General features: G+C 33.0%; 3 protein-coding genes across 7 annotated transcripts; 1 reads left to right on the top strand and 2 right to left on the bottom strand.

Moving 5' to 3' along the window:
- Window positions 1-3,842: 3,842 nt before the first annotated feature.
- Window positions 3,843-6,585, top strand: LOC103830019 (glycerol-3-phosphate acyltransferase 9). The gene is made up of 12 exons (XM_009105753.3): window positions 3,843-4,100; window positions 4,210-4,267; window positions 4,371-4,489; window positions 4,579-4,678; window positions 4,963-5,058; window positions 5,144-5,240; window positions 5,316-5,403; window positions 5,479-5,575; window positions 5,643-5,728; window positions 5,897-6,016; window positions 6,109-6,207; window positions 6,368-6,585. Exons 1-12 carry the CDS (start codon window positions 3,979-3,981, stop codon window positions 6,414-6,416), a joined length of 1,131 nt encoding a protein of 376 aa, XP_009104001.1. The 5' UTR covers window positions 3,843-3,978; the 3' UTR covers window positions 6,417-6,585.
- A 52-nt stretch (window positions 6,586-6,637) lies between these two features.
- On the bottom strand, window positions 6,638-9,242 carry LOC103829929 (isocitrate dehydrogenase [NAD] regulatory subunit 1, mitochondrial). Its single transcript, XM_009105650.3, has 4 exons — window positions 8,586-9,242; window positions 7,474-7,713; window positions 7,262-7,340; window positions 6,638-7,182 (listed from the first exon to the last, which is right to left on the bottom strand). Exons 1-4 carry the CDS (start codon window positions 9,093-9,095, stop codon window positions 6,908-6,910), a joined length of 1,104 nt encoding a protein of 367 aa, XP_009103898.1. The 5' UTR covers window positions 9,096-9,242; the 3' UTR covers window positions 6,638-6,907.
- A 2,301-nt stretch (window positions 9,243-11,543) lies between these two features.
- Window positions 11,544-18,509, bottom strand: LOC103829610 (protein NLP2). Of its 5 annotated transcripts, none has more exons than XM_009105396.3 (5): window positions 16,551-18,509; window positions 14,882-15,985; window positions 14,737-14,784; window positions 13,276-14,302; window positions 11,544-12,725 (listed from the first exon to the last, which is right to left on the bottom strand). In XM_009105396.3, the coding sequence occupies exons 2-5, from the start codon at window positions 15,794-15,796 to the stop codon at window positions 11,830-11,832; spliced, it is 2,886 nt and encodes a 961-aa protein (XP_009103644.2). In that variant the 5' UTR covers window positions 15,797-15,985; window positions 16,551-18,509; the 3' UTR covers window positions 11,544-11,829. The 5 variants fall into 5 exon arrangements, with proteins under 5 accessions (XP_009103644.2, XP_033147847.1, XP_009103570.2 ...); XM_033291956.1 differs by having other exon boundaries at window positions 14,882-15,981; XM_009105322.3 differs by having other exon boundaries at window positions 16,555-18,509.
- Between the last annotated feature and the right edge of the window lie 1,209 nt (window positions 18,510-19,718).

Genomic DNA, 19,718 nt, shown 5'->3' with positions numbered 1-19,718 from the left:
GTGGCTTGCTGTAACTTTTTTTTATGAACAGAGGTGGCTTGCTAGCTGTAACACTACAAAAAAATATCATCTTCTACATTAGGTTATACTCTCCTAGAAAAGATTTAAAAACAAATATTTATTGGTCCAGTTCTCAAGTTGGGAGATAAACTAAAACTAAAGTCTAAGCTTTAGATATGATAGGGAAACTATGGAAATATGACCACTTATCCACTTCGGTTTTCCTAAATGATCTTGTAGATTTATATCAGAATCTTTAAACTAGTTTTTGGCAGAAATCTTCAAACCAACACCAACTTCACAATCGTAACCGCAACTACAGTGGATGGATGATACATCATACATGGCAATGGCAAGTTAAGATTGATATAATTTTTTAAACAAAATTCAAAATTGATATAATTAGCTCTTTCTCGAAAGGTCAAAGACTGATATAAAAATTCGAATAATTTAATATTTTTCCCAGTGAATATTAAGCTAAAAATGAAAGTAACGGTCAAGAAAAAACAAATAGTTACAAAAATCAACATTACTAATTAGTTACTATGAAAGATAAATATATTCTAATAAAAAAATCTAAAAACAAGAGTATATTCTCGTATAGCCAACTAAATAGAAAAAGCTTGGTCTTTTCTTGTAAAGTAAAAAGGAAATCAGCAGAAATTTAAACTCGAAAGAATCGCTTTGACTTTCTTGTGTTCCTCCTTGGTGGCCGTGTTTCTCCTCTTAAACTTTAAAACTATACAGTACTTTTTTTTCCGTTTAGACCTTATTTGTTTAGATTTACAATACTATTAGAAGAAATACGTACAAAAGTGATTAAATATATATTAAGCATAGTTAACCTATTAAAGTCATCTATACAGCGATAGTATCATTTCTTCTTAAGTCGATTCATGTTGATCTCATTTTCAGTTATATTATACGACAGTTTCTTTGGCAAAAGGGTGAGTTTCAAGAGCTCAAGGATTATTATTATTTCATAGATTGATTAGGTAATAATCAGTTTACAAATCGTTAAAAGACTGTTCAAAGGATTTCATTAGAAATCGTAAAAGTTATGGACGAAAGAGTAAGAAAAAGAGTAAATAAATATTTATGCGAAAGCTAGGTCAAACGTAAGGAATATTCAACAGAAGCAGATGTTCCCCACAATCGCTAAATAACAATTAACAAAAAGGTATATGTACATACTATAAAGGACTTGTCTGATCTGGCTCTGAATAACATTCATTGGATTTATCTTCCTTCTCTGCCACTAGGGTATTATAGTTGGAGATCACTTCACTCAGCATTCCACTAGAGTATTATAATTCGACATTCAAGTTGAGAAAGAAAACAATCTGAAAATTTATAAACAAACGTACCATTAGCAATTTGGCATTAGCGTAGTGCAATGTATCAAATTATCAATAATGTAGGCCTACTATTTGACTTTTTATGGTGTTAGTTTTTAGCTAACCCATTGTCAGTTGGTTTATTTAAAAATGGAGTTCTAGATTTTTGGTTCATAAATATATTTTACATCTTCATTAGATCAGGTTTGTGATAAATGAAATATTTTCTCATGCATAGTGCTAATACTCATTCGATTACAAAAACTATACTTTAAGTATGGAGGTCGCTGTTGAGGCAGGCCAAAACAATTAGATAATTTCCAATGTATTATTTCATTACTTTTTTCAAAATGGAATAATTTCATAATGGCATTGGATTTTATTGTAATCATACTTTAGTCTAGAGTAAACTTATTTTTTATTCCATTATAGAACAAAATATCAAATAAGATTAGAGCATTTTTTACTCTAAAATAGAAAATGAAAATAGAGTTAGAGAATAAAACACAAAATGTGTGTAAATGTGGTTTAGGTTTCACGTTATTTGCTTTTTCATTATTTAAAACTGTACAATATCTATAAGATCCATGGAAGATTATAAGACATAGACAAGACAACCTAAATGATGATCAACCACTTAACCCTGTGATTAGGTTCCACGATTGTTTTCCTTCGTGTTTCTCTCTGCAATTCTTTTCCAGGCTTTGATTTGCATTATTGCATATACGTAGTAGTATAATGGTACCATCTCAGTGCATTGTAATGTATTTAGATATATATGTGTGTTGCTATTGCATTACTAAATATTAATTTGCGTAATTCTAGATCGAAAGCAATCCGAAAAAGAAAATATTTTAGTGTGAGCTTGAGAGAATAGGTCTTTATAGATTTATTAAAACAATGATTTAACAACTAAGCCACGTTTTGCAAACACTAATTAATTCTCAGCATCAAAGTGAATTTGCTGGTTGAAAATTGATTATTTTTGGGCATTATCAGAGCCGTGCTTACACTTTAATGAAAAAAGCATTTGTCTAGAGCCCCCAAATTTTATAAAATTTTAAGGGCTCCTAATTACAAAAAAAATAATTACATGATAGTTAATGTATTCTTTTAGTTAGATTTTTATTTTTATTTGATTCTAAATTCGATTTATGTTTAAAAAAAAAACTAATTTATGATCAATTTTACTATATTTTATGTAAAACTATAAAGATTCTACTTCTAATTAACTGTAAATATTTGATCCATATTTTTCATTTTTGTATATGTTATTAGTTAGATTTATTTTATATATTTATAGAATTTGATTAACAAATTATAATATTTTGAATATATAGTTTATTGTATTTAATTTAAACGCCAAGATTTAGCTTTTTAACAGCGACCAACATTTCAATTCAAAATTTGTATTTTTGTTTTTATATTACTAATTCCTACTTTTGATCATTATTTTATTTTTAGTTTATAAAAGTCTAGTGCAGAAAATTTAGAAAATGTTTAGGTAATAAATCAAAACTTTTTAGTGTTATGTTTATATGTTTTTTCAAAAAAAATATTTTATCTAATTTGAATTTAAATAGAACTTTTTTCAAAAAACATATCATATAATTTTTTTTAATTCGCCTTGGGTCCTCAAAAACCTTCGCACGGTACTGGGCATTATGGATTTTTTTTTAAATTGAAAGCAAAATACTTTATTACTAATAAGTGAAAGCAGATTTCAATCATAGATAAAGAATGATCTCGTTCCACTTGCTAGGCACTCGAGTAACATAGAGACTTCCCTGGCATTTATTTGTTCTTTACCATTCCTTTTTGCAAAATAGACAAATAATTAGTTATCTCACTTTAGTCAAAATAACAGAAACCAATGAATTAGACGAACACTTAGAAATACACAACTAACAAGAAGTTGACAACCCTAACTTCTAACAAAAGTAAAACAATAACACAACTACAGAGGATGGTTCACAAAAGTAAATCTCATTTTCTTCTCACCTGCTGGCTTCTCTTAAAAACAACAAAGAATATGTATGGTAAGCTACATTTAAATTACAACAATTCTCTTTAATTTTAAGAAACAATACAATAAACCATTGAAGAACGAAGTATGCAACCGCATTGTGGTGATTTAGAGATTTTCACTAGAGGAAGAGTTGCTATGTTGGTCCAAGTCATTAATCGATTTTTCTCTAGTGCGAAATTATTAGTTCTACATGTAGCCACACAGATATAAATTCATTGTTTATGACCCATTTGAATACTTGGAAACATGTCCATCGAAGTATGCCATGAAAATGTGATTTTTAATAGTGTTAGATCTTATTAAGACATCACAAAGTCAGAACTCAGAAGTAGATGTCTCACTGGTTGGATTGTGCCTTTAGATCCTTTTAGTTTCTTCAGTATCTTACAAAGTACTTCTCTAGAGTCACCAAGTCCTTTTGATCCACACCTAGGTAGACACTATTAGTAAAACTAATTATACTAATTATTAATTAAACAATTAAACAATGAAATAATACACGCGCGCGTGAGGAAAGATTTGCGTTGAGAACATCGTTGGCTCTGACTCTCACCATCGTTTCACCACCAAACAACACAATCTCCGGCGATCGGAAGAGAGAGAGAGAGAGAGATGAGCAGCACGGCAGGAAAGATGGTGACTTCAAGATCCGAGCTTGAATTGGATCACCCCAACATCGAAGATTACCTTCCTTCCGGCTCCTCCATCAACGAGCCTCGTGGCAAGCTCCGCCTGTAAACCTTTTCTCTCTCCCTCTCTCTCTCTCTTTGTATCTATCTATGTGCGTTACTTAGTAGTATAGCTCATATGATTGATCACATGATTATCATTTGATTGGATCAGGCGTGATTTGCTAGACATTTCTCCAACGCTCACTGAAGCTGCTGGTGCCATTGTTGATGTAATGTCTGATGAGTTTAGCTTACAAAGTTTTTATCTTTTTTTATTTATCTAAGTATCTTAAGTATAAAGATCGTTTCTTTGTTGTTGTTGTTGTGGGTTAGGACTCATTCACTCGGTGTTTCAAGTCGAACCCTCCAGAGCCTTGGAACTGGAACATCTACTTGTTTCCTTTATGGTGCTGTGGTGTTGTTGTTAGATACTGTCTTCTCTTTCCCTTGAGGTTTGGTTTGGTTTGGTTCTATCTTAAAAATTCAGATTTTTAAGCTGTGTGTTGGACTGATGAGGAGTTGATTGTTTTAAACCTGGCAGGTGCATCACTTTGGCTTTTGGGTGGTTTATTTTCCTTTCAACGTTTATCCCTGTACACTCTCTCCTGAAAGGTCAGGACAGGCTGAGGAAAAAAATTGAGGTAGGTGTGGTTGGTTAGTTCTCCGCAGGGCCGGCCCTGAGATTTTAGGAGCTATAGACGGTTTAAAGAGGATTTCAATTATTTGGGGGCTTGAAATTTTTTTTACAAGTTTAGGAGCCTCTTTATATATAATTTTTTTTTCGAAATTTTTTGGGGCTTGAGACAAATGTTTCATCCGGCTTGGCCTAGGACCGGCCCTGGTTCTCTGTGTCTTGTTTAATCCTCTGCTTTGTTGATATCTCGATGTTGAAAATTTGTGATGTGTGTTTACTCTTTTTTACCAGAGAGTCTTGGTGGAAATGATATGCAGCTTCTTTGTAGCCTCATGGACAGGAGTTGTTAGGTACCACGGGCCGCGGCCTAGCATCCGTCCTAAGCAGGTTCATGTTTCCTTTTATAAGTATCTCCTTTGATAGTTTTTTTATACCTATGCCTATTTTTTTATGATTGGGGTGTGTTTAACAGGTTTATGTTGCTAACCATACTTCGATGATTGACTTCATAGTCTTGGAGCAGATGACAGCTTTTGCTGTTATAATGCAGAAGCATCCTGGTTGGGTTGGTAAGTGAGTGAGAGTCTCATTGGTTTTGTCTTTGGTGCATTGTTTTTGACTTTTGATGCTTTTATAATACGAAGGGCTTCTGCAAAGCACAATATTAGAGAGCGTTGGATGCATCTGGTTCAATCGTTCCGAGGCAAAGGATCGTGAGATTGTTGCAAGGAAGTAAGCATGATATGTTTATTTTATCCCCTTTAATCTACTCGTATTAATCATGGGAACATGAATCATTTCGTTCAGGTTAAGGAACCATGTTCAAGGAACTGACAATAACCCTCTTCTCATATTTCCCGAGGGGACTTGTGTAAATAATAATTACACTGTGATGTTTAAGAAGGTATTCTGGACCTTTACTTTGATGTTTTATGTTAATAGTTTCTGAGTTGCCTCATGACAATGTTCAGGGTGCTTTTGAATTGGACTGCACTGTTTGTCCAATTGCCATTAAATACAACAAGATCTTTGTTGACGCCTTCTGGAACAGCAGAAAGTAAGGGTGTTTTCGTTATGACTTTCTTATAAGATTGTAGCTAGTTATAGCACACTAGTCTTTTAATTTTATATATTTGCATAGTTGCGATTGTTCTGGTTGCAAAGACATGAAGTTTTCTTTTGGAACATTTCTAACAAAAGGTGTTGCATTCATTCTCTTTTGCAGACAATCATTCACTATGCATTTACTGCAACTCATGACATCGTGGGCTGTTGTGTGTGAAGTGTGGTACTTGGAACCCCAAACAATAAGGCCTGGTGAGACAGCAATTGAGTTTGCAGAGAGGTAAAACAGTAAAACACTACGAGCATGACATTCTTTTGCGTTTTAGTAGTTGGTCTAACATTTATGAGATCCACTTTGTTTGGTTCTCACAGGGTCAGAGACATGATATCTCATAGGGCAGGTCTCAAAAAGGTCCCTTGGGATGGATACTTGAAGTATTCTAGGCCAAGTTCCAAGCATAGTGAACGCAAGTATGTTATTCTTTAAATTTCTCTGTCATTATTCTCTCGAACTAAATGAATCACTGAGAACTTCCAGTGGCAAAGTCTTTGCATTATTATCTGTATCTATTGTTTATGCTCGAATTCCTAAAGAGACTTGATGATGATTTGTCTTTCTTTAAATTCACAGGCAACAGAGTTTTGCAGAGTCGATCCTGGCTAGATTGGAAGACAAGTGAATGCAAAAGATCATTTCATGTTTTATGTTTTTTTTCTCTTGTTACTTGTGGTGTTTCATTAATCTGCTAGACAAGACAAACTCATACCTCATGTGCTTTTAGCTCTCTGTGTATGAATACATTACACTTGTGAATCCCAACAATAATGATAGTTATGATTCACTCGCTCTTCTACTTGTTGCTAGTTTCTCTGGTGGTGCTATGTTGTATAGGAAAAGAACTAAGAACTGAAGTTTTCTTTCATTCACTTCTTAGACAACAATAATTCTGAAAAGACAAACCCAAAACAAGCGTAGCAACATGAATTATTTGGAATAGAAAAATATGATTCGAGAGTTTCGACGAGTTAACGTCTAAAGAATGTAAAACTCTGAGGTACAAAACCAGACACCGTGGATTATACCCAATATACTTTTGGCAACAGTAGCAAGGAACTTTGATGATTTATGCAGAGGGGGAAGGAAGGAACAAGTAACTTGGTCAAAGGTTGGTCACTCAAGATTTGCAATGACGGCATCAACGACCTGCTGAGTAGTGCTTTGTCCACCAAGATCTTTAGTCCGGCACTTTCCTTCAGAGATGACTCTTTTCACTGCTGTTTCAAGCCGGTCAGCAAATGAAGGAAACTGAAGGTGTCTTAGCATCATGGCTGATGAGAGAAGCAGCGCCACTGGGTTCGCTTTGTTTTCTCGTACTATCTTGTCTTTCCCCACGTTTCCTGCTGATGCACCTTGCTCAAATACCGCATGGTCAGCCCCAACGTTTCCTGTTTTCATGTTTAACGTCAAAATTTCAGAGCTGTTCCAATAGGGTAATTGAGAGTATTAATACAAACTATTTTTTACCTCCAGGCATGACTCCAGTGCCTCCAGCAATACCAGCAGCAGTGTTTGCAACTAAATTACCATAGAGATTGGGTGTCACCTGCAGAACATTTAATGAATAAACATTTTCAAGAAAAGAATAAAAAGCCAAAGGAAGCTAATGCTCCAACAGAGACAACCAAAGTAATAAGAATACATAATCATGGCCACAGAAATACAACTATTAAACATACCATGACATCGAATTGCTCTGGTTTGGCTACAAGTTGCATACAGCAGTTATCAACAATAATCTCATTGTAAGTGATGCCTGGATACTTTTTAGCCACCTCTCGGCAAGACTCCAAGAACAAACCATCAGCAAGTTTCATAATGTTAGCCTTGTGCACTGCCGTCACTTTCTTCCTGTTGTTCAGGTACGCATACTCAAACGCATACTTCGCTATACGCTCCGAACAAAACTTCGTGATCACCTAAAAAATAGACTCCAAATCATGAGATCAGATCCAAGAAATAACCATTCAGCTAATCCAACACTGTTTCAAGAAGCCATGACAATAAAAATCTAAACTTTCAATGTGTAAACTGACCTTAAGACTCTCTAAGCTAAAGAGTCCATAAAAATTGAAACTTCTAATGACGAAACTGATCTTAAGACTCTCAAACAACACTAAGAACAACCTAGTGGTGCTCTCTAAGCTAAGAGTCTATAAAAATCGAAACTTTTAATGACGAAACTGACCTCAAGACTCTCAACAACACCATGAACACCCTCTAAGCTAAGATTCCATAAAGATCAAAACTTTCAATTCAGAAACTGACCTCAACACTCTCAACAACGCCAGGAACAAACCTAGTGGTGCTCTCTAAGCTAGCAGTCAATAAAAATCGGAACTTTCAATGAGGAAATGACCTTAAGACTCTCAACAACACCAGGAACAAACATAGTGGTACTCTATAAGCTACGAGTCAATAAAAATCGAAATTTTCAATTCGGAAACTGACCTCAACCCTCTCAAGCAACATTAGGAACAACCCAGTGGTGCTTTCTAAGCTTAGAGTCCATAAAAATCGAAACTTTCAATGAAGAAACTGACCTTATAAGACTCTCAAACAACAGGAGGAACAACCCTGTGGTGCTTTCTAAGCTAAGAGTCAATAAAAATCGAAACTTTCAATTCCGAAACTACCCTCAACACTCTATACGCTACAAGTCCATAAAAATCGAAACTTTCAATGATAAAACTAACCTTAAAGACTCTCAAACAACACCAGGAACAACCAACTAGTGCTCCCTAAGCTAAACAGTCACATAAAAATCGAAACTTTAAATTCAAAAACCAACCTTAAGACTCTCAACAACACCAGGAACAACCTCATGCTCAAGCCCCGCATACTCCCCCTCCGTATTCTCCCTAATCACAACAATATCCACATTCTCATGCCTCGTCGGCAACCCAGGCAAGTTAAAACAATTAACCAGCGACGCGAACAGATCAAGCTCCTTCCTCAGCTGCACGTTCAGCGAGCTCACACCTCCTCCCACAGGAGTCTTGAGCCCTCCTTTCAAGCACACCTTGTTCTTCCTTATCGACTCCATCACCTCCAAGGGCACGCGGCTCATCTCCCCGTGGACGTCGTACTTCTCGAAGTAGATCGGCGCGTGCATCGCCTCCATCACCTGCTCGACGGCGTTGGTCACCAGAGGGCCGATCCCGTCGCCGGGGATTAGGGTCACTGCGCGCGGGGATCCGTCGCCGGGTCGGGGCATGTAGGTCACGGATCGGGTTTGGATGCATGAGGCGTTTGAGTTTCTGGCGAGGTTCTTGAGGAGAGTCAGCGATCGACGAGACATGTTTTGAGCTGTGAAAGTTTTGATCTTTTTTTTTTTTTTGGCTTTTGGAGCTTTTGGAGGCGGACGAAAAGTCGTTTATTGTATAACTTTGTGTATATTTGCACATTTGCTCCCTATAGTCTTTTAACCTTGTTATTATTACATTCTCATAAATTAGTTAAGCACCAAAAGAGTTAACCACTTACACCATAAGATCACCTTTTTTTTTCTTAAGTAATTCGATAATTGAGTTGTGTTTAATGTTACTCCGTTTTAAAGTGAAAAATAGTATAATGAACAAAAAAATGAATTAATCAGTTTATGGAGTAAAATTTTTACTCTATTAAAAGTAAAAAATAGAATATGGTAGTCAAAGTTTTTTTATTCTAAATTCTATTTTAAAATGAAAAATATAGTGGAGTTAGAGGTGTTCTTAGTCTAATATTCTTGATTTTGATGATTGTTTCCATTATTATGTGTAAAATGTTACATGAAGAGGACCCGTTTGACTTGCTGTGAAAGTATCTGTAAAAGGATTATGCTTAAGAATAATCCAGGCTATTTGAAAAAAAGGAACTTCCAAGAATCAACGAAGTGATATTTCATAGACGCATATTTGCATGTTGTACATCTTATATATTAAAACAGAAGTCACAACCTTGATTCATGTGTAATTTTTTTTAAAATGGACCTAATGGACCTATTCATAAAAATTCATACTATATTTTAATTCAGACTAATAATAAATATAATTTTTAAAATATTTTAATCATAGTATCTTTTGATATCTTTTCATTTTAAATATAAATATATTTATTTTAAAATTCTAACAAATCTGTTTAAAAAGATTTTTACAAGATCTTCATTTTTGAAATTATATTTAAATATTTTCACTAATTTCAAAATTAGTTTAAAATATTATTATACATTAATATATTCAGTTATATAAAATGAAAAATAAAAAATCTATAATATTTTAGCTATTATATAATCACAATCAATCATATTAAATTAAAATTATTATATTGAGCTAAATATAATAAAATTGTATAAATTTATATATTTATATATTTATTTTCGTAATTATAAAATATTTATGTTCAAAAATAAAATCTAATATGTTGGTAAGATGGGTTAACATTATCAAAATATATAATACATGTATAAAAATTAACATGTATTTCTTTAAAGTTAATAATATAAAATCTTTGTAACTACTTTAATCATAATATATTTTCATTTTAAATATAATATATATTTGTTGACAAAAAATAATAATATATATTTATATATTATATTTTAAAAATTCTAATAAATCTGTGTAATATCTAAACAATAACTTAATGTATTTTAAGTTATCGTTTAGAAATGAAAATAAATAAATTATATCCTATTTTATCTACTTTTATAGTCATGATCATGTTAAAATATAATTATTATACTAAAATAAATATGATAAAATTATATTCAATTGATAAATTTATAAATTTTATTTTCATAAATATAAATTATTTATTTAAAATATAATATGATGATAGAACGACTTAAAATTAACAAACTATATAATACATGTCTAAAAATTAACATATCTTACACTTTTATATATACAATAATAAATTCTCAAAATGAATAAGCATAAAAATATTGGTAAAAAGAAATCCAGTTTTGAAATACGGATCAGAATTTAGCATAAATTAAATATAAAATATTTTTTAAATATATTTTCTCATGAATCCATTATATTAATTTGCTTAATAACTAAATGCAAATACAATAAGATAAATATATAATAAGAAGTGGCAAATACATAAGGTTTAAACAATTAATTAATTATAACATGTAAATTATAAAATTATTGTATTTGAAATAGTTATATAAATATTTAAGTATATGATTAACATTAAAAATATATACCACTTATATTCTAAAACAATAATTTATGTATAGAAAAGTGAAAACAAACACCCGTGCGGTTGCACGGGTCAAAATCTAGTGTCTTGTTAAGGCGGTAGAGTGATAGATTTGAGGATCAGTATATTTTCTTGTGCCTTTTGTCTGCTTCTTGAAAGGGTAAAGGGTTTGAAGATAGGTCTGAGATGCGAAGTATATATTCTTCTCTCCTTTTTTGTGGTCAAGACGACATCTGTGTAACTGTGTTTATATGACTAACCTATACAAGTGAAATGTAAACTTATTTTCTACTTTCAAACTAGCACAGCCATTTTTTGCTTTTTTTTTTATATAACTAAGCATGTTATGACTATCTGAACTCAAATGTTTCTGCATCTTCATCCTTAGATAACTCTAGACTTGGGTGTTTAGGTTAGCTCGCTAAAAGACAAGCTTCTCTGTATAAACCCAAGGATATCACGACTTGATTTTGAAGATGTTTAATGTGTTTTTTTTGTAACTTCAAATGTTTAATGTTTCCTGCGTTTCAGTAACAATAAAGGAATATAGAAGTGTAGATATAGAAATATTTCAATACGACATACTTGCAAAGCTTAGTAGAATCCAGATGACAAATGATGTACAGAAATATAAATTACATAATAAGCATGTTTCTGGTATGCAATCGCCTTATTATACAAAAAATCTGCTAAGCCGATGCATAAAACCAGTACACTTCTACAAAATGGCATTGACAATATTGTTACAAACGATGCCCCAAGTCTGTAAAATGGTGAGTAATATTTTGTTTCTAACACACTATTAAATTAGTAGAAAGAGCCTCCATGTGTTCTTACCTGAATGCTTATAGCAAAGGAACAGGACCGGTACTACCAAAAGAGCCTCCCAGCTTGGCTTGAGAAGCTTCATGAACGCTAATCTTGATCGTGCGGCTGTGTGATGATCTATAAATATCGATACATTCCTCAAGATCCGCTTCACACGTCAGAAGAACCCATTCTTTATCATCATCCAAGTATTTAAGATCAAAGGTTGCAATAATATTGTTATCTATGTTAAAACGCCTAGCAATCTCATGTTGCAACTCTCTGAATCCCCAAGTTGGGAGAAAAGTAAACCGTACTTTGGCCTCACCGAACGTGGCTTTCACTTTAGATGCTCCTCCTACAGCTTTCAAGCTCTTGCTACGAGGTAGATTACTCAAAAGAGGATGCTCACTGAATGCTCTGTGGCTAAGTGTTCTAGAGAGGGACTTTGTTTCCTCCTGGTTCACGGTACGGAGTCTTACCTCGCTACGAGCTCTCTTCAAGATTGCGCCTGCATTTTCAGCCATCCGGGTGGATATAGTGTTTGAGGTGTTTGCAGTATTGGTGCTTTGATTAGCTCCAGTTGAGCAGCATGTGCTTGAACCAGAGCTGTGGCTACAAGAAGATGATGGTGGTGATGAGGTTGGAGCCACAGCAGGTGAAACACCGTTCTCGGTTTGAGGATTCAAATGACTTGGCTGATCATTGTTCTTGAAGGAAGTGCCAGTACCAGTACTAGATACATTATTGGGAGAGCTTAGTTCAGGGAAACTTGTGTAGAATGAGTCAAGTTGGATAGAGCCTTGAACACCTTGAACAGAGTCTATAACAAGCTGGAGTTTCTTTAACGAGTGCCCCACTTTCTTGATCTTCCTTGAAGGCCATCTTGTTATCCCATGTTGCCTGCATATTCTTTTCAAGGTGGTTGGACAAACTGCAACATAATAATGAACAAAACTTGTGAATCTCAATTCTCTGTCTGAGATACTGATAGATTAAATAATAACTACAGTAAAAACTCTATTAATTATGATATTTATTAATTTATAAAGTTACTATAGACTATGATAAATAGTTGATCTTACCGTATATATACTGACTAAATTTTAAAAGTTTGATTTTCATATTATTTTTATTTATAATTTGGTATATATAAAATTTGCTTTGAAGAATGTAAATGTAGTTTTAGATGTAATTTTACTGATATTATCAAAATATAATGAAGTATTGAGGAAAAAATAGATATAAGTTTTTATTGTGAATATAAAACAAACAATACAATATTTTGTTTGTACTTATATAAACTGTATATATAAATAAATTATTAGTTTATGATTCTAATGGACCATATATTTATATAGAATTTTCTAGAAAAATATTATCTTATTATATTAAAGAATTGTTTTATATTTTACACCGGCTTAATTTGAGATTCGAGAAATTCATTATTTTATCGTATTTATTTACTTATAAAGTTTTCTTACCACCAATGCTCTTGGCTGCATCTTTGAGGCTTCCTGCAAAGTACTGTCTAAGAACTTCTAAACCAATTGTCTTTTCTGTCTTTGTTCTTCTCTTTTCACCGGGTCTTCTACTTCCTAACAGTGTTTGTCCAACACCAAAGGAAGCTGAATCAAAACTCGGATCAATGTCAAGTCTAAGTCCTCCTGAGTTTGAAGCCTTCTGAAACTGCTCAGCATCTGAAAGAAAGCTACCAATCTGATTGTTGTTGTTGTCCCATCCAGATGTCAGCATGAACTCTTCTTTTGGCTCTTCTTTCTGGTACTCCCACGAAAGGGACACTCCTTTACCCTTCTCATTAGCATTTATCATATGAGAGATCCATGAAGAATCTTCATGAGATATCTCTTCCAAAGGCAAAGGTTTCAGACTCTCTCCCGTCTCTGCATTCCCTGAGAATAGCAGCTCCTCTCTTACCGGAAACACCACTTCAAGCTCCATCTCTTTGTCAATGACAAGATTCAAGCTCCTGAAATCATTCTGCAGCGTCACAGACAGTGACTTGAGCATCTCTTGTTGCGCTTCGGTGTCAAGGCAATTTTTAGGAAAGAAAAACTCCAACACAAACTCAACCGAACCATTGAATTTGTTTTTCAAAGGGACTGCCAAAGCGGCATGTAGGCCAGAGATCTTGGCATGGTGTGCAAGAGGGTAGTTTGTCTTGCTGAAAGTAGTTACTTCAGGGACAAAGAAAAGTTTGGTCGCTTTGAATGCTTTTCCCACAATGCCTTCCCCTTGAAGGAGGTGGTGTTCAGAGCATGCCTCTTGGAAGTTATGACTTTGTTGGTCGAGGACAAAGCATGCAGAGTCTAGAGTTGAAACACACTCTGAGAAGTTCTCATCAGAATGTCTGGATCCACCTCTGCCTTGCCTAGCACACGGTGCCCACGTTAAAGCTAGAGGCAGATCATATGATCTGCAGACTGATGTCAAAAAGACTGATACCTCAGGTATTACAGCACAGTAGAACTGTTTATAGACTTGCAGAAACTGAAACAAAGAGCATATGACATTTAGAAACAAATAGTTTTTGTTTATAGTGTGTTAACTAGGGGTGGATATTTGAGTTTAAATTCGGATTTGGTTTGGATTATGTTTTCACCTAATATAAATAAGTTTTTCGGTTTTGATGATAGTGTATGAAATTCATATTTTTTAATTGTTAATTGTGTTTCTTTCAAAAATAAAAATGGTTAAATATCTTAAATTTTAATATATTAGTATTTTATATATAATTTAAATAAACACTATGGTTTTTCAGTCTGGTTCGGTTTTAACTAAACCATTTGGGTTGATAAAAAATTTAACCAAATGGTTGGGACATATATTTTTGGTGTGGTTTGGGTTCGGATGGGTAGGTTCGGTTTGGTTGCCCACCCCTAGTGTTAACAAATGATTTGGTTTATGAGAACATTTTGACACACCTCACTGCTTGGAGACTTCATGTTGGCTGAACTTCTTAGATTAACAGCCTACAAAACACACAGAAACACTCTTTAGACTAAACAATACACAATACAAAGCTTCCCAATTTGAAGAATGTGGGACTAAAGGAAGAGAAAAAAACACCTCGAGAGCTTTACAGATATTCTCAAGTTCTGGTCTGTAATTCATCTTCTGAGTAGTTGTAACAATCTCAACAACACCCAAACAAATCCCACTACCACTTTCAAACACAGGAAGGGCTAATGAGCCACGGACATCACATCTCTGCGCTTCTTTGATGCGTGGATACTCTTCACTCCTGAAGAACCTTACATCAGGTGTCCACTCAGGTAACTTCCCAAGGAACACACGGCCAGGGAGACCTACAGACTCCTTGGAGTCCTCATCAGCCAAGAAGTTATAAGACACTGAGACATCTCTGTATCTTTTAAGGCTTTTGTATTTTGGGTTGAAGAAGTGTGGCTGCTCCAAAGTGGTGAGGAAGTTCTTTCCCTCCTGTTGAATTGGCAACCATATCTGTATGAGGAAGTCTTTGTCCTGCACCTTAAGACCATTTATAGCTTGAAATAGTCTATCTTTCACAGATGATGAAGGGCCTTGGCTTGTTCTTGGAGCAATCCAATATCTTCTACCTCTCTCGGTTTCTTCAAGGAGAAACTTCTCAGCCTGTGATGAACTCGTAGCTGCAGACTGGTCAAAAGGGACTTGAGTCATCGGCTGATTGGTGAGATCTTCCATCTTGAGAAAACCTGGAGGAAACTTTCTCCCTGTGTCTCCGTTGGAGATATGATCCTGAGAAGGGTTCTCAGAAAATTGATAGCCATAAAGAAAAGAGTTGTTGTTGTTGTTGTTGTCATTCATGTTTGTAGAGCTAGGAGCTTGTTGTCCAGTTGTCTGCTTCAAGCTCTTACCATCTGTTGTCTCAAGCCAACATCCATCAAAGAAGAGTTCTTCCATGAAGTCCATATCCATAGCCGTCTCAGGGAATGCACCAAAGCTAGGATTGGGTAAGAAACCACCACCACCACTACCTTCCATATAAAAAGAATCTCTTCTTTCTTTCTTTCTTTCTTTCTTTTCTTTCTTTTCTTCAACTCAGTCTTGAATCCACCAGAAGCTTATCAAAACTTCTCAACTTTCTCAAAGACTTGTCCTACATGAACCTACAAGAACAAGCTTCTTTGAGGTCTCCTTATGGTTCCGTTCCTATGTCTCTATATAACCTGTCTGCAATCAAAGTTGCACAAACATGATCACAACCCAAACAAAAGCAAGAGAAGAGAAGAAGGAGAAGGATAAAAGCAAAACTCAATCTTTGTCAACTCCAAGATCAAAGGTGCATATCAACATGTATATAATAGAGTTTAAGAGAGGGTTGTGAGATCACACAGAGAGGCTGAGATCACAGAGAGAGGCTATAAAAATATAAAAGCTAGAGAGAGTTGACTTGAAATCAGGTACTAACATCAGCTTCAAGTACAATATTCCCCAATAGACATGGAAACTCCAAGAGGGCCAATTATTGAGCCCTTTAAAGACAATTCAATTGAAATGTTCAGCAGACAGTAAATGCCACACAGAAGAGGAAAAAAAAAAGATGATGGAATTTATAAATTAAGAATCTAATGCTTCATGACATCACTTTCCAAAGAACAAAAAAAAAGAGAGAAAATCTTATGATGCTCCATGACAAAAGTATCCAAAGAACAAATCAATCTTCCAATAAAACCCCAGGAATAGTTAGTAACTACAAAACCCACAAAAAAAGAAGAAGAAAAAAGAACAAACTTACTTACAGTTTATCAAGATTCATTGAGAAAGTACAGAGATTTCAGGAAATAAAGGGAGAAGTTGACTTTGGGTGAGTTTCAAACACTAAACTGACAGAAAACTAAAGATTTAGTTAGCTCTGTTTTCAGTTAGAAAGAGGTTGTTTGGTCTCTGTTTATTCGTACACAACACACACATAAATGATGAAAAGATTCTGAGGAAAAACCAAAAAAAATTAAAAAGCTGTGAAAAATTCTTTTGCTCAAATAGATGATACTATCATCACCACTTCTTTTTTATCTCTCTTTCTTTCTTTCTTTCTGGACACAAGTAGGTGATGAAGGGTTATATCACTCTATTTTAATCTCACCATGTGGGCGTGCAGAATCTTTCACAAGAACAAAGTGGACCACGATTTATACCATCCAATAAGATCTCTCTACTGTTTTTTACCTGTAGTAAAAAAAAAAAAGAAGTAAGAATGATCTTTATTTTTTCTGTTTTTCTTCTGCGAAAAAAAAATGAAGTTGAAGTTGAAGTTGTGGTTTTTAAGAGCTGAGATGTTATGATTAGTCTCTCTTAATAATGTAGTTGGTGATCTCTTGTTGAGATTCTTTTGCCTCGTTCAAACTTGCAAATTAGTATTTTTAAAATATTGATCAATTAGATAATAATAAATTATGATTACGTAAGCCGCAGGTGTGTACTTTGTTCTGTTTCGTTGATTAAACTGTGATCTGTATCAATGAAAGAGGGAGAAAGATTCTTGCAGACAATGTCTGTCATGTTGAACAGGTTTCATTAATAATTTGACCTTCAAGATTCTTTCTTTAACTTCTCATCATAAAAACAATAATCCTTTGTGACCTCAGCCCTAGTTTTAAAGTTTTTTATTTGTTTGTTAAAAGTTGAAATTTTCTTAAAATGCCCTTTGCATAAATAATGGCTCTTTATTACTCTTTCTCTAATTTGGTTTCAGAGGTTTCCATGGTGTCACATTATATTTATGTTATGTATACACATGGATTTATGCAAGGATGCAAATTAAATAACCCAGTAGTCGTTCTTATTCTATACGATTAAGTTTTGTATTGATTTCAGTACCAACAGGTTAAACTATGTTATATATATTCATTAAAAATTTAAACTTTAATGCTTTTCTTAAAGTTAATTCCACGCTTTTGAATGACCTCCATGTGAGTCCGATTCATGGAACAAGATAGTGAAATTTGTAGGTTTCTTCTAACTATACAATGATTCGTTCACTAGCTGACTACTGATTTAATTTAATTTTAGTTTCTATGATAAAAGATAAATCATATGCTTCCTTGCAAAAAATATAATGAAAGTGAGTTGTCACTTTGTTCCTTACCATAAGAAAGGGCTAACTCTAATTAGTGTAAATAGTGTGGCCAAGAACTAATCGTTAAGAAATAGTGTATTAATTTAGTTGGTAATCAAACAAAAAATTCTATAGATCGATAAACAACATTTTTATCGTTTCTGCAAACAAAAAACGGCATTTCGTTTGAAGAATTCAATATTTACGGGTGTTCCTTTACATATAAGTATTCAACAGTGTATATATATTAACTTTTTCGAAAATAAATTCATTACACTTTTAAAAATATCAAGAATCTGTATTTTATGAAGAGTTTTGAGAAGACAACCCAATGATATTCTCTATGCTATTACCCTCCCTAATTAATTGGGTTAGACTTTGTGAATAACTTTTGGAGATAAAAAGTAGCCATGTCCACTAGGCATAAGAATTCTCCGGCTTTGCCTAATTTTATAGCATTGAGTTTTTAGTAATTAAACCATTTAACTAAAGATGAATCATAAAAATATATTTAACTAAACATCTTGTGAAATAAACTTTCAATTTCAATTTCGTTAATGAATGTTACCATTCGTCTAAAAACTGTGACTGAGAGTAACAAATGTTAAGTGTTTATAAGTTGAAGAATTATAATATTAAAAAATTGAGTGTTTTTTTTTTACGAAGTTGAAGGGTTTTATTACTAAAGTCATTAAATGTTTTAAAATATTTATTATCATTTATACATTGTTTTGGATTGATATAAACCTTTAAAAGTAATTTATAAATTTTAACACATTACTTTATAGCTGATTTATAAAGCTTCATAAATATTTTAATACTCTTACATATGATTAATACGGTTCACAATGATTTTAAGTTTTTAAAATTTCTACTACTTGTTAGAATAAAATAATCTAACATTATTTGTGATACTACTGAAATATAAAGTAATACAATAAATAAATAAAAATATCAAATATACAATAAGAAAACAAAAATATAACTATTGATTCAGAAATCAATGAAAATAAAAATAATAATGCTTTATTTTTGGGGAATAGGGGGAAAGTATGAGCTGGAGGACGAAAATAATAAAAATAGAAAAAAATACATCCTACTCTAAATAGAAAGATTGACTTCATGGATGAATTACTCTCTACACTACTTAAAACTTAATATAACTTAGAAACTTTAAATTATTTGATATTTGACAATGACGATATAAACACACAAATTTTCTTATATCACTATTGTCTAATATCAAATAATTTAATATTTTCAAGTTATATTAAGTTGTAAGTAGTGTTAAAAATTATTAATTTAGGATGTATAAATTAATTTTATAATAAATTAATATATTAAAATTTATAAATTAGTTTTAAAGGCTTATAAATCAATCTAAAACAATGTATAAATGATAATAAAAAATTTAAAACATTTAATGACTTTTAGTGATAAAATTCTTCAACTATTTTTGAATTGTAAAAAAATTCTTCAACTAAATTTTGAATATTATAAACCCTCAACTTATAAACCGTTAACGTATATCCTGGGTGACATACGTTAACGGTTTATAAGTTGAAGATTTATTTCACATGATTTTTAGTTTAAGATTTTTTTACAATTCATCTTTAGTTGATGAGTTTGACTACTAAAAACCCTATGGCATTCAAAATATTACTTACCAGGGTTTGGAGGATGTACAAATTAAAGTTACTTTTAAATAATCTTTGTATATGCTTAGATATCATGCATGGAGAATTAAAGAAAGTTTTGGGCAAAACAAAATTTGATCTTAACCTTGGAGTTTGATTTTGATATCACTGATTGAAACAAATTTTAAATAAAAAAGTTTTAAAAATTATC

Source organism: Brassica rapa, chromosome A01 (genome assembly GCF_000309985.2).
Source record: "Brassica rapa cultivar Chiifu-401-42 chromosome A01, CAAS_Brap_v3.01, whole genome shotgun sequence".
Lineage (NCBI taxonomy): Eukaryota > Viridiplantae > Streptophyta > Magnoliopsida > Brassicales > Brassicaceae > Brassica > Brassica rapa.
This window is presented reverse-complemented; position numbering and strand designations above follow the sequence as displayed.

Bases quoted from the DNA above. Each gene is read 5' to 3' on its own strand.
- LOC103830019 (XM_009105753.3), top strand. From the start codon at position 3,979: ATGAGCAGCACGGCAGGAAAGATGGTGACTTCAAGATCCGAGCTTGAA. The intron at 4,490-4,578 runs GTTTGGTTTGGT...TAAACCTGGCAG, and splicing joins TGTCTTCTCTTTCCCTTGAG to GTGCATCACTTTGGCTTTTG. The intron at 5,059-5,143 runs GTTCATGTTTCC...TGTGTTTAACAG, and splicing joins CTAGCATCCGTCCTAAGCAG to GTTTATGTTGCTAACCATAC.
- LOC103829929 (XM_009105650.3), bottom strand. From the start codon at position 9,095: ATGTCTCGTCGATCGCTGACTCTCCTCAAGAACCTCGCCAGAAACTCA. The intron at 7,714-8,585 runs GTTGGTTTTTGA...TCTATTTTTTAG, and splicing joins GTGTTGTTGAGAGTCTTAAG to GTGATCACGAAGTTTTGTTC. The intron at 7,183-7,261 runs GTAAAAAATAGT...ACATGAAAACAG, and splicing joins CACTGGAGTCATGCCTGGAG to GAAACGTTGGGGCTGACCAT.
- LOC103829610 (XM_009105396.3), bottom strand. From the start codon at position 15,796: ATGGAAGGTAGTGGTGGTGGTGGTTTCTTACCCAATCCTAGCTTTGGT. The intron at 14,785-14,881 runs GTGTTTTTTTCT...TGTGTTTTGTAG, and splicing joins ATATCTGTAAAGCTCTCGAG to GCTGTTAATCTAAGAAGTTC. The intron at 12,726-13,275 runs GTAAGAAAACTT...ATTATGTTGCAG, and splicing joins TGCAGCCAAGAGCATTGGTG to TTTGTCCAACCACCTTGAAA.